Consider the following 17,466-nt stretch of genomic DNA (forward strand, 5'->3'; position numbering starts at 1 on the left):
GTCATGACAACGCCGCTGCTGCGGCCCGCGGGATGCAGAGAGCATGCAGCGCAGCCCGCAGGAGGCCAGGCCTGAGTCCCGGACCCCACCTTCCGCCCCATCTACGACCCCTACTCCGGCGTGGGCTGCGGCCGACGGTAGCGGTAAGAAATAGAGGGTCCTTTGGCGCCGGCCTGGCCCGGACGAAACGCGCGAGGGCCGTCGGGGCCAGGCCCATTCCTTCGAGCAGACTTCGGGCCAGAGGTGGTCCGGCGGGAGGGCGACCCTGGGAACCCCAGCTGTGGCCGGAACTTCGGGGCGCCCCCAAACGCAGGCGGGAGCGGAGCCCCAAGTTCCCGCAGCGGGTACGCTGTTCGCGCGGTGGGTTGTCCTGAAGTACTAAAGCGTGTGTGTCGCTTTGCTCTTACGGTCTTTGAGAAGGTTGTCTGGATATACTTCTTGGGCCCCTTTTTGTGCAGTCTCCAGAGAGCAGGGCCCAGGTGGGCGAGAGGGTCTGCAAACCGCTCTTTGCACCTCTACGCCAGCTCGGTTTTAAGTATTTCTGCACCCATGAATTATCCGGTAGCAAGTTAGGTATAGTGTGAACGCCCTCTCCCTCCACCATTTCCATCTTGGACACTTGTTGTAGATATGGAATTGTGCCAGAAGCCTTTGTATTCCTCAAAGCACCATGAGATGAGCATTGATATACTCTGCTTTTAGCATAAGAGGAAATTTAAGATCGAAGAATTTAAGTAACTTGTTCAGCGCCACACAGACGTTCTGGATAGGCACCCAAGTATGACACCCTCAACCCTTGGATTTCCCAGTACTTGGCTGTTCCAGTATAGGAGGGCATTGGGAACCACCTCCAAAATGAGCCCTTAACTAGAATTTTTTAAACAGGCTGTTAAGTAAAAATTATTTGGAATTCAAGACTCCGGTGTGGATTAAAAATGAAATCTAGGTTAGAGTCTTGACATTTTGTGTAATTGGTTATTCCTAGGTTTTGCTTTACACTTTGCAGACTGGTTTATTATTTTCTCCTAATATGAATACACTATAGGAAATAAATTATTGGTGCCATAGAATCCTGACATACAATACTTAGGTGAATTTTAAATAAAAGAGAGAGTAGCAGAAAGATATAGCTGAAGCTTTAAAATAATCTACATCCATGGCCAGGTAATTAAATACAAATATTCTTGTAAATTTCTTTAGCTATATTTAGCTTGTAATCTAAGATTCCTTCATGTCTTCACAAAAACATGACCTGTAAGTCTGTCTGTCTGCACATCCTGGATACGGTTGTGCCAGCTGAGGGCAGGCAGAATGAACGTCAGAGAAATTCTCAGGGCAATCCTCTCTTCTCTTTGATGATGTACTTAAGACCGTTTAAAAATCAAAATGGAGTAACTGTGGTACGGACATGCAAAATGGAGCCAAGTGGCCGTTGTGGATATGATTTCAGATGCATTCCTTCATCACTGAGAACTTGAATTTTCTCTAAACTGTATCAGACTCAAGGACACTACCAGCTGTTTTCAAAACAGAATCTGCTAGCAGCTGCTAGTTGCAACCTTGTAGTTTCAAATTACCCCCACCTTTGCAATTTTGTAATTGTTTCAGACTCCTAACCAGTCCTTGCTTACCAAGCAAGCTTACTTCTTGCCAGCTCCAATCCTAATTCTTGACAAACAATTTATGTAACCTTGTGGTTGCATTTATAAGCCCCCACCATTTTGTAGTCTGGTGGAACACAGTTCAAGTGCTTCTTGGATCTGTGTCTCCTGGGTTGCAGTCCTAACAAACCCCAAATAAACACGTCTTTATTTCAATCAGGTCTCTATTTCTGAAATTTTGTTTAACATTTTTTTTTTTTTTTTTGCGGTACGCGGGCCTCTCACTGTTGTAGCCTCTCCCGTTGCGGAGCACAGGCTCTGGACGTGCAGGCTCAACAGCCATGGCTCACGGGCCCAGCCGCTCCGCAGCATGTGGGATCTTCCCGGACCGGGGCACGAACCCCTGTCCCCTGCATCGGCAGGCGGACTCTCAACCACTGCGCCACCAGGGAAGCCCCTTGTTTAACATTTTTAATACCGAGGAAAGTAGTAGCCAGAAGAGAGGAAAGAAACCCAGTGGGAGCCTAGCTCCAGGAAGTAAATCCGTTTGAGATCTACTTGCTTTGTTTTCTGTTGAGGACGCTAAACTAGCATTTTTTGGATTGCATTCCATGTTAACCATGGTCACGAAAGTCCTAAGTCTGGGAGCACTTTTAACCTCCCTCCCCGCCAGGCTCAACAATCTGAGGAATCTTTGAGCACCTGAGAGTTTTAAATGTCCTGAGAAGTGTTGTAGATAGGAATCTGTTTAGCATTGTTCAATTCATCATTTCCCAAACTTATTTAACAGTAAAACCTATTCTATTTGGAGCATCTTGTAGATTAGTATTCCACAAAACACAATTTGGGAAATATTGTGCTAAAGTATTATTTAAATACATGAAAATTTCCTAAAGTAAGTGAAAGATTTCTTTAAAAAAATTTTTTTTAATTGTAGTTGATTTACAATGTTGTGTTAGTTTCAGGTGTATAGCACAGTGATTCAGTTATACATACGTATATATAAGTATATTCTTCTTCACATTCTTTTCCATTATAGGCTATTACAAGATACTGAATATAGTTCCCTGTGCTATATAGTAGGTCCTTGTTGTTTATCTGTTTTATATCTGGTAAGTGAAAGATTTCTTATGTACATCTGTCCACAAGACAGAAATTATGCTGATATTAAAAATTTTCAGAGAATATCTAATGATATGGGAAAGCTGCTCACAATGTTAACTTAAGAAAAAAAGGATATAGAAAAAGATAAATAATAGGGAAGAAATAGCCCCAGACCTCAGTTGTGGTGGTTCTTTGGTAGTGGGATTGCTGATGAATGTTTCTTTTCTTTTCTTTTTTCTTTATTTTCTTTTTGATATTGAAATTTCCAAGTTATCTGAAATAGTGTGGGTTAAATTTATTTATTTATTTATTTGGGCTGCATTGCAGTGCAGTGAAAGCACAGAGTCCTAACTACTGGACCACCAGGGAAGTCCCCTGAATTTATTTTTTAAAAGTTTATTTTAAAAAACTACAAGAAAAGTTTATTTGCTTACACTTGTACTATGATGTTCCTCATCTTAAATCTTGTTTTGCATATTTGTTGAGCAAACTCTTTAGTTCATATAGTGCAGAAATCCACTCAGCAAATAAGATCTTTGAGATGTAGAGACTTAGAGAAGCTGGATCCTAAAGACCTCAGGCTGATTGAGTAGTGATATCTCTGAGCATGGACTCTTAGAGAGACATACCCAAAAGGTAGGACAGAAAATACAGACAGTGGTGCGTGCTTCTAAGAAAAGTGTCAGCATACCTTCCACCCAAGAAGGCCTGGGCCTCAAAAAGGATGCTTTTAAAGTAATAGCGAAGGGGAGGGGGGAGGGATAAATTGGAAGACTGGGATTGATATATACACATTACTGTATATAAAATGGATAACTAATAAGGACCTACTGTATAGCACAGGGAACTCTACTCAATACTCTGTAATAACCTATATGGGAAAAGAATCTTAAAAAGAGTGGATATATGTATATGTATAACTGATTCACTTTGCTGTACACCTGAAACCAACACAACATTGTAAATCAACTAGACTCCAATAAAAATTTTTTAAAAAGTAATATCGAAAATAATAAGACCATTAAGGAAAAGTGCAGGTATAACAGAGGAACAAGTTCTTAACTCCTGTTTTGTTTCTGTCTTCCTTACTAAGGACTGGACAGGGAAAATCACCTTTAGAAAGAGGAAATGGAAGGCCTGGGTAGGTGAAGTGCTTCTGTGAGCTAGGCCTCAACTTGGTGTTAGGAAGCACAGACAGAGCTGTATTCAAATGCCATCAACGTGCATTGTATAGAGGGTCTCCAAGAAGCCTATTGGACTTGGTGATTTTTCAGATCCCTTTTGAGTTTAGACTCTGTGATAGAATTGTCTTTGTTTGAAGCCATGATAAGCAACCTTGAGTCACCCTAACCCATTATAGCAGAGTAGGAAGAGACTGGAGTCAGTATGATTCTGTACTCTGCCCTTATTTATCTGTATGATTTTAGGCAAAATACGTAATTTCTCTGGACATCATTTTCCTCAGCTGCCAGGCCTGTTACATAATAGAGCTTAGTTCTCCCTTTGTGTCACTTCGAAGTTAGTGTCTGCCCACCCTCAGTGGGTACTTCTCTGGCCCTAGTTCTCCAAACAGCATTTTTCTTCTCTCCCATTCCTTCTTATTTTTCTTCCCTTTCTGTATTCTTAACGTCATCTCCTTTTCTTCACCCTGCCCTCAACTCTATACGCACACATTTGTATCTTTGAAAGAAGTCTAATTTTTTTTTGGCAGGGGGGAAGCTCCTGGGATAATGTATATGTGATGAAGGGTAACGCATTTATTTTTCAGAAGCTGCAGAACCTATTGGTGGTCTACAGGAATATTATTATGAGCTATGTATGGAAAAGTCCCAGGAAATTAAACCTTTTATATTGCATATACTCCAAGAAGTGGATGAAGAAATTGAACAGGGGTAAGGAAGACAAATACTTGATTACATCAGTAACATTCACTGATATTCATCTGTGTGAAAATACTGGAACACTGAGTGATTTGAAAGCCATTTGCAAATGCTTGATAAAGTGGACATACTTTTTGATTCAGCACAGATGATTGACATAGTTAGGTCTTGGAGGTGGTGGAGTTTACTGAGTTCCAGATTTGTCCTTAACTCCTGTGAGCTGGGTTTACTTATGCAAATCATTGAAGTCTTCAATGTCATTATCTGTCAAGTGGGAATACTTTGGTTTTCTTGTGGTTGAGAAATTAAACTATGCATATATATATATATATATATATATATATATACACACATATGTATATATATATACATGCAGGCTCAGCGGCCATGGCTCACGGGCCCAGCCGCTCCACGGCATGTGGGATCTTCCCAGACTGGGGCACGAACCCGCGTCCCCTCCATCGGCAGGCGGACTCTCACCCACTGCGCCACCAGGGAAGCCCTAAACTATGCATATATTAAGGTGCTTTGCAAAAGCTGTAGCATATTCAGTAGTTTTAAGTTACTTGATATAAATCTGTATTGTGGTACATACTTGGTTCCAGTATATTCTATCCATGATGTTACTAAACATGAAGGAAAAATACTTTTATTTCTTTACTGGATTTCTTTTTTATATTTTAACAGATTGGCAGGAATCACATTAAATGTTGCTGGTAACTGTCACTTAATGCCAGTAGAAAGAGTAACAGGTGAAGATTTTTGGATTCTTTGCAGAATTTTAAAGAATAATCCATATATTAATGGTATGTCTCCTTGAGAATCATTCCTTCCAGCTTTCATTTTCCTGATTTTAAGTGTTCACTAGAAGGAATATCAGCTTCTATTCATCTGTGTTCTTCAGGTTTGGATGTTAAATATAACCTCATAGGTGATGTTGGTGCATCCTATGCTACAGAACTGCTTCAGGTATTATTTTACTACAAAATGTTCTTGGTTAATTTTTTTTTTCTCCCAGGACCCAGTTAAGAACCAGCCCTTTCTTTGGAATGTGCAGGGTTTCAGCACCCCTAGCCTGCTAAGCTAACCCTTTATTGCAGACTTCACTTTGGAGATACCCAAGCTGAAATGCTGTTTTATGGTTGCATTTTATTTACGAAAGACAGTGTGGTCCACCAATCAGAATAGGTGTCGTTAAAGAAAAGGCTTTGTTTCAACCTCAGAAGATTGGCACATACGTATGTATGTCTGTATTTTCAGTTAAAATAAAATGTTTAAAGCAGCATATATCATTTTTCATCCTTCCCTTAAATTGGCTTTTTAATTTCCTATTTGTTCCTTTCTCATCTGCTACAAGTGCTTCTAATGAGCTTAAAATGAACTTAAAATTCTCACGTCCATGAAATGGCACACAATGTAAGGACAGAGTGAAGATTAAAAAAAAAAAAAAAAAAGTGAAGTAACCAAGTTATTTTCATCAACCACAAATAAAAATGCTGCAAAAGCATCGTCATCAAAATATTCTTAGTTCTGTTTACGGTGAAATCACCTAGTCTAATGACACACACACAAAACACTAGTTTTGCAAAATGTCAAGTGTCCTGACTCTGTGCCATATTTATAACATTTGAAATATACTAAAAACCCATTTGTGTATTTGGTCTCAGTAGAGCTGGTACCCAGAGCCTCCTGAGTCATCTTTTGCAAACTCATACACCACGGTTAAGTACATAAAGCACATCCATACTTTGAATCATTGATCAAAAATGAATATAGTTCTTTTCTTTACACTGCCATCATATTTGTTTAAATGATCATGTTGATTTTTTCCCTTAATGGTCCTTTCTTTTGCTGGACCTTGAAATTTCCTGGTTATAAAGATTTTTTTTGGAGGTAAACACTTTTACTTAAAAAGCAGCTCTTACATATTATCGATTTCTAATAATATATATGTAATAGCTTCTTTTCTCTCCTTATTTTAGGAACAACATAATCTCATTTACTTAAACCTTATGTTTAATGACATTGGGCCCGAAGGTGGAGAACTGATTGCTAAAGCACTACATGTAAGCATTCGTATACCTCAAACTAACATTTTATTTGGGAATTTTAACTTCTTTAGTTTTAGCTTGGAACCAACAGAAACAAATGTTAATGTCAACTTATTTTAATATTGTGCGAATGTATATTTTTTATTTCACTTCAATTTATTAAAATCTGGACATTACATGAGCACTTTTGAACTCATTTTTAAAAATAAACAGCTTTATGGATAAACCGTAATGGAAAATATAAAAAAAGAATGTATATATGTGTATAACTGAGTCACTTTGCTGTACAGCAGAAATTAGCACAACATTGTAAATCAACTATACTTCAGTTAAAAAAATAGAGAATAAAAAAACAAAGAGCTTTATTAAGATATAATTCACGTATACAAAATTTACCCTTTGTAAGTGTTCAATTCAGTGTTTTTTTAGTATATTGAATGCAGTGGACCCTTGAACAGCACAGGTTTGAACTGTATGGGTGGGTCCACTCATATGTAGATTTCTTTCACTAAATACATGCTGCAGTACCACACAATCCACTGTCAGTTGAATCTGAGGATGCAGGACCTCGGATACAGATGGCCAAATGTAAAGTTAAACTCATTTTCAACTGCACAGAGGGTTGTCGCCCCTAACCCCTGTGTTGTTCAACAGTCGGTTATATTCACAGTTATGTGACCATCAGCACCATCACTGTTTTTAGAGCATTTTCCCCCAAAAAAGAAGCCCTGTACCCGTTCGTAATCCCTCTCTGTGCTTCTCTCTCTCACTCTCCAGCACCTGGCAGTCACATCTACTTTCTACCTGTAGATTGCCGATTCTGGCCACTTATAAATGGAATCGTACAGTTTGTGGCCTTTAGTGACTGGCCTAATGCTTTCAGATTTTATCCATGTTGTAACATGCTTCATTTCTTTTTATTGCCAAGTAATATTCCATTGTTTGGAAATATCACATTTGTTCATCCATTAGTTAATGGACATTTGGGTTTCCACTTTTTGTCTATAATGTATAATGCTGCTATGAACATTTGCACACATTTTTCTGTGCATGTATGTTTTCAGTTTTCTAGGGTACATACCTAGGATTGAAATGGTTCATTTGGAAACTCTTTTTAACATTTTGAGTGACTGCCAAACTGTTTTCCAAAGTGGCTGTCCCTTTTTACAATTCCACCAACAATGTATGGGTGTTCTGATTTCTCCATATCCTCACCAGTACTTGTTATTGTCTTCTTTTTTTTTGCGGTACGCGGGCCTCTCACTGTTGTGGCCTCTCCCGTTGCGGAGCACAGGCTCCGGACGTGCAGGCTCAGCGGCCAAGGCTCAGGGGCCCAGCGGCTCTGCGGCGGTGTGGGATCCTCCCGGACCAGGGCACGAACCCGTGTCCCCTGCATCAGCAGGCAGACTCCCAACCACTGGGTCACCAGGGAAGCCCTATTGTCTCTTTGATTTGAGCTATCCTAGTGGGTATGAAGAGGTTTTGTAGTTTTGATTTGCATTTCCCTAATGAATAAAGATGTTGAGTATCTTTTTATATGCTAATTAGTCATTTGTATATCTTCTTTAGAGAACTATCTGTTCAAATCTTTTGCCCTTTCTGGAGCCCCTTATTAGATATGTGATTTGCAAATATTTTCGCACATTCTGTAGGTTGCCTTTAACTTCCTTAGTGGTGTCTTTTGAAGCACAAAATTTTTTAATTTTGATAAAATTCATTTGATCTATTTTTTCTTTTGTTGTTTTGGGCTTTTGGTGATGTACCTAAGAAGGCTACAACTTCATGACTTTGCCTAATCCAAAGTCATGAAGATTTACACTTACGTTTTCTTTTAACAGCTTTTTGATTTGGCTCTTTTAGTTCTCTGATACATTTTGAGTTAATTTTTATATATGATGTGAAGTAGGAGTCTAATTTCATTCTTTTTCATGTGGATATCCATTTGACCCAACACCTTTTGTTAAGGCTGTTCTTTCCCCATTAATTTTGACATCCTTGTTGAAAGTCAGTTGATTATAAATGTGAGGGTTTATTTCTGTACTCTCCATTCTATTCTTTTAACCTATATGTCTATCCTTAGGCCAGTCTCACAATATCTCGACTACTGTAGTTTTGTAGTAAGTTTTAAAGTCAAGAAGTGAGTCCTCTTTGTTTTATTCAAGATTGTGTTGGTTCTTCTGGGTCCCTTGCATTTCCACATGAATTTTAAGATCAGTTTATCAATTTCTGCAAAAAATGCAACTGGGATTTTGAGAGGGATTGCTTTAAATATTTAGATCAATTTGGGGAATATTGCCATCTTAATATTAAGTCTTCTGATCCAGGAACATGGGATGTGTTTCCATTTACTTAGGTTGTTTTTATTTTAGTTTTTTACTTTTTTAATATTTACTTATTTTTGGCCACATTGCACAACGTGTGGGATCTTAGTTCCCGGACCAGGGATTGAACCCATGCGTCTTGCAGTGGAAGTTCGGAGTCTTAACCACTGGACTGCCAGGGAAGTCCCTGTTTAGGTTGTTTTTAATTTCTTTCAACCATGCTTTGATGCTTTGTAGTTTTCAATGTGCAAGTCTTACCCTTTTGTTAAATTTATTCCTAATGTTTTATTCTTTTTGATGTTATTATAAATGGAATTTTCTTAATTTCATTTTTGAATTGTTCATTGCTAGTGTATGGAAATACAGTTATTTCTGTATATTGATCTTGTGTCCTGCAGTCTTGCTGAACTCATTTATTAGTTCTTCTTTTTTTTTTTGGCCGGCTTGTGGGATTTTAGTTCCCTGACCAGGGATTGAACCTGGGCCCTCAGCGGTGAGAACACGGAGCCCTAACCACTGGACTGCCAGGGAATTCCCCATTTATTATTTCTAACGGCTTTTGTTTTGTTTTGTTTTGGGTGTTTTTGGTGGATGCCTTAGAATTTTCCACATATAAGATCATGTCGTATGCAAACAAGAGTTTTACTTCTTTTCCAACCTGGATGCCTTTTTTGTTTCTTTTTCTTGCCTAATTGTCCTATCTAGACCCTTCAGTACAATGTCAAATAGAAGTGGTGAGAGTGGACATCCTTGCCTTCTTCCCACTCTTAAAGGGGTTTGACTTAATTTTAAAGTTAATTATTTACACTTGTATGTCCAAATATTTATTCACTAGGACAATGAAATGTCTGTAATTTTGTGAAAGATTTATCAAAAGAAATGAAATAAGAGAAGGAATTAAACTTTGCAAATGTCTGAGAAATTGTATCACTTTCAAAATGATACGGGGGAATGTGAAGTGATTGCTTAATGGGTACAGGGTGTCCTGTAAAAATGTTTTGGAATTAGCTAGAGGTGATGGCTACACAGCACTGCGAATGTAGTAAAATCCAGTGAATTGTACATTTTCTTGCTTATTTTTTTTTTCTGCACCATGCTGCTTGCGGGATCTTAGCTCCCCAACCAGGGATTGATCCCAGGCTCTCGGCAGCGAGAGCATGGAGTCCTAACCACTGGACCGCCAGGGAAGTCCCAAATTGTCCATTTCAAAATGGTTAATTTTGTGTTATGTGAATTTCATCTCAATTTTAAAAGGTGGTATAATTTTCTTAGAAGATAAATTTATAGAATTTCTAATGAAAGGAAAGTTATTAAAATCTGCTTCATTCACTGGTCATTATTTTGGTATCTATTTCCTGGGCATTCTTTCTACTAAACTATTAAACTAGATTTTTATCTGTTGTGGGAAATTGAATGTGACCTTGAAGGAATATATCCTGTTCTATCTCCATGAAAACCTGATGAGTCTGCAAATAGTAATACAGTCTCCTAACTCATGTAATCTAAAGAGAGTTCTGTGGGTTAAAATTTTAACCAAGTTTTGCCTCTTTTCCTTTTCAGAAGAATACAACTCTGAAACACCTAAGAATGACTGGAAACAAGATTGAAAATAAGGGTGGAATGTTTTTTGCTGCAGTGCTACAAATTAATTCATCCTTAGAGAAATTAGATCTGGGTGACTGTGATCTGGTGAGTAAAATTGGGTATGAGATAGTCACTCAGATATTGGATCATTCTCCCTGGAAACTAGCATAGAGAAGTGTCAGAGACCAGCTAAATGACAGTCTTATGAATGATTAAGCTTGTCTCTAAGGTCTAATATCAGAGAAAATATTTTTTTAAATAAGAATCAGATTATAATAATATTATGGAAGAATATCCAGTGTAATAAAAATCTTCCTAAACTTCCATCTGTTACCCCTCTTAACTTGTATGGGATTTTCTAAAGATGATGATTATGTTCCTTTTAATTAAACAAATACTACTTCATTTGTATAATATAAATTTTTTACTTATGGAAACATCTTGCAGTGAGTAGTTATGTTATAGCTTAAAACCTAAGATGATGCTAAGAGCTGCTCTGAGCCTTCATCTGGACTGATAATGAGAAGTTTGTCTGTTTTGCATGTCTTCAAATTCTAGGCTTCATTTTCTCAAACACGCCTTCAAACCTTCAGGCCTACTGTTAGGAACCTATTGTTAATAGGTTAATGCAAAATTACTGGGACAGGAAAACAGTAAGATGGGCCAAGGAGGCTCTTTGGGGTAATAGGCTCTAAAGCTTAAGAAGCGGGTAGATGCAGCCAGTATGGTCTTGGGAAAGCATTAATTCAATACACAGTTGACTCTTGATAACATGGGTTGAACTGCTGGGGTCCAGTTATATGCAGATTTTTTTCAATAGTAAATACTACAGTTGCTACAGGATTCAAGGTTGTTTGAATCCATGGATACCAAGGTACACAGTTGATCCTTGACCCTTTAAGGGTCAACTGTGTATTGTCTACACATACCAGTCACAATTCTAGGTTCTAAGGATACAGGAATGCATCAGGTATGGTCTCTGCCCTTATAAAGGTTATATTTTAGTTAGGAAAACGTCAATAAATTAGAGAAAAGTGCTACAAAGTTGGCAAAGTACTCTGATAATGGGCAGAAATATGCATGATAGGATGGTTCCCCGAAGACCTGAGGAGGTCATACTTAGTAGTCGTGAAGGATGAGAAAGAGCTCCCTTGAAGAGGGTCCATAGCAGAACATTCCAGGCAGGGGTTCCAGAACCCACAGACTCTAAGATAGTGCTTCCCCAAGTGTGGTATGGGTAGCATACTGACTGACATAATTTGAGGTAATTTTAATACATATTTATTTTTACAAATGCTTTCTATTTATTTCAAGGGACTGTGGCTTTCAATTTATGGTAGTGAAACAGTTTTAAAATAAATATAAGTGAAAAGTGAGTTGATTTAATGGAAAAGTATTAGGTAAAGAGTAAAACTGATACTCAGAGATGGCAAAAATCATGAGGGGAGTACATGAATGATGAAATACTGAGTCTGAGAACTAAAAAGCCAGAGTAGCTACACAAAGGGAGTTAAATGCAAATTATGGAAAGGCTTTAAGTTGAGGGGTGACATGATATGATTGGTGCTTGTAAACGATCACTCTTGTCTCTCTGTGGGGAATTAGAGGGTGGTGAGAGGAAGCCCAGTGACCACTTAGGCAGTTTCTGCAGTAATTCAGGTGGGTGATGAGGACTGGCGTTGGGGTGGTAGCTACAGAGATGGACTAATTTGAAACATCTTTTGGAGGCAGAAGCTGTAAGACTTGCTGATCAACTGATAGGAGAGTAAGAGGACTGACTGGTGAAGTGGAAGAAAGCCCAGGTTTTCTGGCATAACAACTAGGTGTGTGTGCATCACAGAGATGGTGGAGGACTAGGCCCTTCCAATAAGGTAGAGCGAGGCCTGTGGCAGCAGTGAAAAAATGTGATTAGTAACCCTTTCCTGCCACAAACACACACTTAAAGTACTAGTATGAATGTAAAAGAAAGCTTGCATTAAGGATATACACTATAAGTAGTATAGAGCCCTAGCTGGGATCCACTTGTATGTCTGTATTTCTGTGCATCATATAGAACCTTGAGGGGTTAGGAGCAAACCTAGAGGTAAACACCGGATGAAATGGATACTGAAACCTTAAGAAGCTCCCCATGTATGTTACAGATTTTAGGGCAGAAAGAAAATAACACAGTAACAATTCATTTCTGAATTTGATCAACCTACAATTGAAGGATCAGGAAGTTACTTAAACTTTTTAAAAACACGATTTTGATTGGTCAGAATCCAGATTACTGATCTTGAAATATTAGGGGTTAATTTATATACTTTGTCAGTTTCCTTAATGAATTTATCTGTTTTTAGGGAATGCAGAGTGTGATAGCATTCGCTACAGTCCTAACTCAAAACCAAACAATTAAGGGATTAAACCTAAGCCGACCTATACTTTACGGTGAACAGGTATGTATTCAAAGTGAGCAGTTAATAAGGCTACATGTGAATAAAACGAAGGCACTACTTACTGAGGGTTATGTCAAGATTCATGAATGCATTGTATTTTTAGAACTGTAAACTACTGTTTACAAAGAAAAACTTGAAAATTTAAAATCTTGGTAAGAGTTTTATAAATATGGTTTTAGATGTTGCTTATTTAAACAGAAAACATGTCATCTATTTTTCTTATAAACTCATTCTCAGTGAGTAAACCTGTGAGGGGCAGAGGGCTTAAGATGAAAGCACAAATGATGAAAGTTTTAAAGGCTGGAGGATTATAAGAGCCCAGTGTGAACTGTTTTGTGATTTGTTTGCTCTTGTTACACTGATGTGATGAACCATTTCATTTGAAATCCTGAGCTATAACGGCAAATTGCATATGAATAGCAGTCTGGGAGGTCTGGACTTGGTGCTTCAGGTAAGCTGCACGCTAGAGACAGAAAGACGGTAAAAACATGGTTCCCACTCTCAAGGCTTCTCCTTGCCCCTTAACACTCTTTTAGGTGGCTCTCCTATAAGCAAAATGCTAGGGAATAAGAACTCATTTTACTATTGGTCTAAACAAAAACAGAATATCTACTAAAAGAAAAAGTTCAAGGACTTTGGTCTTTAAATCAGCTACTTCACTGTTCCCCATTAGTATGAGTAATTGAGAATTAACCATATTTTTAAAATATTTTTCATATTTGTAAGTATATTTTGCATTCGTTGTCTACATAGATCTCTCCCTTTGAATTATCTCTGTACTTGCCTGTACGAAAAATTTTGGAATTTTACATCATGTTAATTGCTTCACGTTTACAAATTTAATCTCAAAAAGACAACCAGAATCCTCAAATAGAAGAAGCTACTTTAAAGACCAGCAAAATACCTGGCTCAAAGTAAGCATTCAGTAGACTGCTTCATTTCTCATTCTTCACTCAGTAAATATTTGAATGCAACCCTAAACAAGAAACAATGCTGGTGCCAGGGATAATGTCAAAGCACATAGCCCTCATTTTCAAAGAGCTTTTTTTCAGTCCACATGGAGGGAGATCCACAAGTCTGGAGAGTGATATGCTCAGGGTGCCTTGGGAGCAGGAGAAAAGACATATAAATCAATGCAGGGGGATGAGAGGTGGCAGGGAAGCTTCTCAGATTGAGGACATGTTAAGAGATATGAAGGCTGAGTCAAACTTTTCCGGATTAAAGCCCTGAGGAAGTTTGTTAAACTATATGAAATTATATTAGAAGCACAATTTCTCTTTTAAATGCTGAGTGGTGTCATTACTCCTAAATCCATCTGAGAATAGTTACTGAAAGCCCAGGGCCCCCACTAGAGAAAGCCCGCGTGCGCACAGCAACAAAGACCCAACACAGCCAAAAAAAAAAAAAAGCCCAGGGCTCTTTCTCAGGCCCCGGACCTTGCTCTTAGCCTGGTGCTTCTGGGCAGTCAGCTAAACTAGCCTGCTTTCTATTCCTCTCCAAGGCAGCCACCACCTTCTGTCCCTCACAGTACTATTCTCTTAAATGGTTGTGGAGTAGAATCCTCTTGTGCTTCCTCATACCTGCTGTTCCCAGATACAAGCCAGCAAACCTATTTCATTTAAGGGTTTTACTGTTCATTATCCGGGGAGCTTAGAAAAACGCTGATGCTAGGTGCCACCCTAGGCCAAACTAAGCCACAAACTGAGTGGAGCTATAAAAAAACACCAAAAAACAAAAACCCTTTACTATTTGTGATACTAGTTCCCTTTCTTAATAAGGATGGTCCCTCTTTCAAATTTCTTGACCTAAAAACGCAGTCAACACATACATCATATCTGTATTATGTCCTCTGCTCCAGCACTATGCAGAGCAATACTGGACCTCGTAAGTGGTCAGTTTTCATTTAAGATTTCAGACTACAGCTTCCCTCTGGATATGTATTTTCAGTGTCAAAGCAATAACTTAAATCAGATACCGTATTATAGAATATTGAACAATAATAAATGCTTTGTGGTTTTCTATAGAACACCAATTTTGTGCCAGGTACTTCTGTTAATTTATTTACTTCTGTGAGGGAAGTAAAATTTTACCTATTTTATATAGAAAAGGGAACTGGGACTCAGCTAGATGAAATAATTAGCCCAAAGTGATAAAGTTAGTACAAGGTAAAGCTAGCATTTGGACAGTTTTATTATAAAGCTCATGTACAATCTGCTATTGCTATATGATTTTATTTAACTTTTATTTTTTCTCAAAGTACTTTTAGATAATTTGAGCATATATGGCTATCCATGATCAGCATTTCCAGTGACTATAAAACTTATAAAAACAGCAGTAATGCATCAGGACATGCTCTGATTCTGTTAAAAATTTAAAGTGCTTGGTGTTCAGATCCTCACTGAGGTTATATACCTTTTGCCTGGAAGCAGCAGAGGGAGGGAAGAAGGGAGGGAGGGAGGGAGTCTAAAAACTACAAAGAGTGGAGATCAAGAGCAAAGTTTAGAAACATCTGTAAGGGGCAAGAACACCTTGTCTTGAGAGGACAGCTAGTAAAGGAGCTTTCATGCTCAATTTTTTTTTTTTTTTTTTGGCCACACCATGCAGCTTGTGGGATCTCAGTTCCCTGACCAGGGATTGAACCTGAGTTCCAGCAGTGAAAGCTCCAAGTCCTAACCACTGGACCACCAGGGAATTCCCTCATGCTCAATCATGGGACCAATTATTTTGATTTATCTTTCCTGCTGAGATGATTGTTGCTTTTTTAGTAATGATTTTTTTTAACCAGCATCTCTTAAATCACTTAGTCACTGCACTTTACAAGTGCCTGCTGCCTGTTTCTAAGACAGTAAAGATATTTGTGGCAAAATGATTTTTTTAAAAAGCCATGCCAAACAAATTGCAAATCGTAGACTAATAATAGTCTTAACTGATAAAATCTTTTTAAAAAGCTAATTTAAATAACTTTGCATGTTTGGAATAAACATGTACTGCTTCAAAATTATATTCTAGAAAAAAGACTATCTATTTTTAGGAAGAGTCCACAGTTCATCTAGGCCACATGTTGAAAGAAAATCAGTGCCTTGTTGAACTACATGTGTGTAAGCATGACATAAAAAACTGTGGTATGAAACAGTTATGTGATGCACTGTATCTGAACAGAAGCCTGCGCTACCTTGATGTAAGCTGGTAAGTGATAACTTATATATTAATGCAGGAGTTAAATCATGGGAATAATCTCTGTAAATATTCACTGTAGATAAGATTCTTTGTTAGACACTAATTCCAAAAATTAGAAAATGCAACCATTGTTGTCAACTTTTTATCTTGAGCCTTAGTATTTATTCGGCTTATACCGATATAATAACTTGAGAGCAATTTAAGTATGTAAACCAGAATAGAAGCAACATTTTATGGCAACTTTTTATTAACTTTTTGGAAATTGAGTGATTAAAGTAAATCTTAACTAAAATAGAAAGTACTTATTACTATATAAGTTTTCAAGCATGCTATCTCTATGAATAAAAGAATACTTCATATTTCCAAATATAACTACATATTTTTCCTTTCCCAGCAATAAAATAACTCAGGATGGAATGGTGTGTTTGGCCGATGTACTGAAAAAGAATACTACCCTGGAAGTAATAGATCTTTCTTTTAACAGAATAGAAAATGCAGGAGCAAACTATCTCAGTGACACTCTTGCTTCACACAACAGGACTCTTAAAGCGTTAGTATGGTTTTATATTTAACCAAAATAACAAAGAAAACCTTAAATTTTTTAGAATATTAACCTTAAACCTCTTACCTCTTAAGATTCATGGTGAAATATGAAAACTCAGTTTCTAAATTGACATATTAAGTTATAGGAAACATTTCAATTTCTTCTATTTTTCAAAAGTAATCTTTTAAAAATTGATTCTAGCTATGACTGCTTAAAATTAATGAGAAAACTCTTATTATTTTATCCTGAATTCTAACAGAAAAATTATAATCATTCAATATGGTCAAGACTCTAAAATAAGAATGAATCAAAGAAAATATTACTTGGATGACTTTATCTTGAAAAATATATCTGTAATCCACCCCAAACCTTTACTGAATAATAAATAGAAAACAATAGGCTGTTTATTTCCAAAATGTAGGTAGCTCTACTTAGGTACATGAAGTATCCAATTAGAAAACTAAGTTTCTTGGATTTTAGGAATTATTAGGTCAATATTTTGATTATACATTAAATGTACTTAATGCTAAGACTTAACACAAAAAAATGTGTGTAATAAATGCTGTTGCTAGCTTATGCATTCTCTTTGTGGAACTGTTGGTTTCCAGGGTTATTACTTTTTGGTTTTCCAAAGGTTGTCAGTGGTAAGCAACAACATAGAGGGAGAAGGACTTGTTGCACTTTCACAATCAATGAAAACAAATCCCACACTCTCTAATATCTACATTTGGGGAAACAAATTTGATGAAGCTACATGTGTGGTAAGTTT

The 17,466-nt window shown here is 37.6% G+C and overlaps 1 protein-coding gene across 1 annotated transcript in view; it reads left to right on the forward strand.

The window, feature by feature from the left end:
• Nucleotides 1–17,466, forward strand: part of LRRC34 (leucine rich repeat containing 34) — a 19,577-nt gene continuing 2,111 nt past the window's right edge. Inside the window, exons 1-10 of the mRNA XM_089910919.1 lie at nucleotides 1–143; nucleotides 4,483–4,597; nucleotides 5,273–5,391; nucleotides 5,490–5,554; nucleotides 6,568–6,651; nucleotides 10,518–10,646; nucleotides 12,881–12,976; nucleotides 16,008–16,162; nucleotides 16,548–16,703; nucleotides 17,332–17,458. Coding sequence (XP_089767045.1) covers nucleotides 44–143; nucleotides 4,483–4,597; nucleotides 5,273–5,391; nucleotides 5,490–5,554; nucleotides 6,568–6,651; nucleotides 10,518–10,646; nucleotides 12,881–12,976; nucleotides 16,008–16,162; nucleotides 16,548–16,703; nucleotides 17,332–17,458 — 1,146 coding nt within the window. The 5' untranslated portion in view covers nucleotides 1–43. The remainder of the gene's footprint in view (nucleotides 144–4,482; nucleotides 4,598–5,272; nucleotides 5,392–5,489; nucleotides 5,555–6,567; nucleotides 6,652–10,517; nucleotides 10,647–12,880; nucleotides 12,977–16,007; nucleotides 16,163–16,547; nucleotides 16,704–17,331; nucleotides 17,459–17,466) is intronic.

The sequence above is a fragment of the Delphinapterus leucas genome, chromosome 4 (assembly GCF_059928025.1).
Source record: "Delphinapterus leucas isolate spDelLeu-1000000601 "Yukka" chromosome 4, BTC_Dleu_Yukka2, whole genome shotgun sequence".
Lineage (NCBI taxonomy): Eukaryota > Metazoa > Chordata > Mammalia > Artiodactyla > Monodontidae > Delphinapterus > Delphinapterus leucas.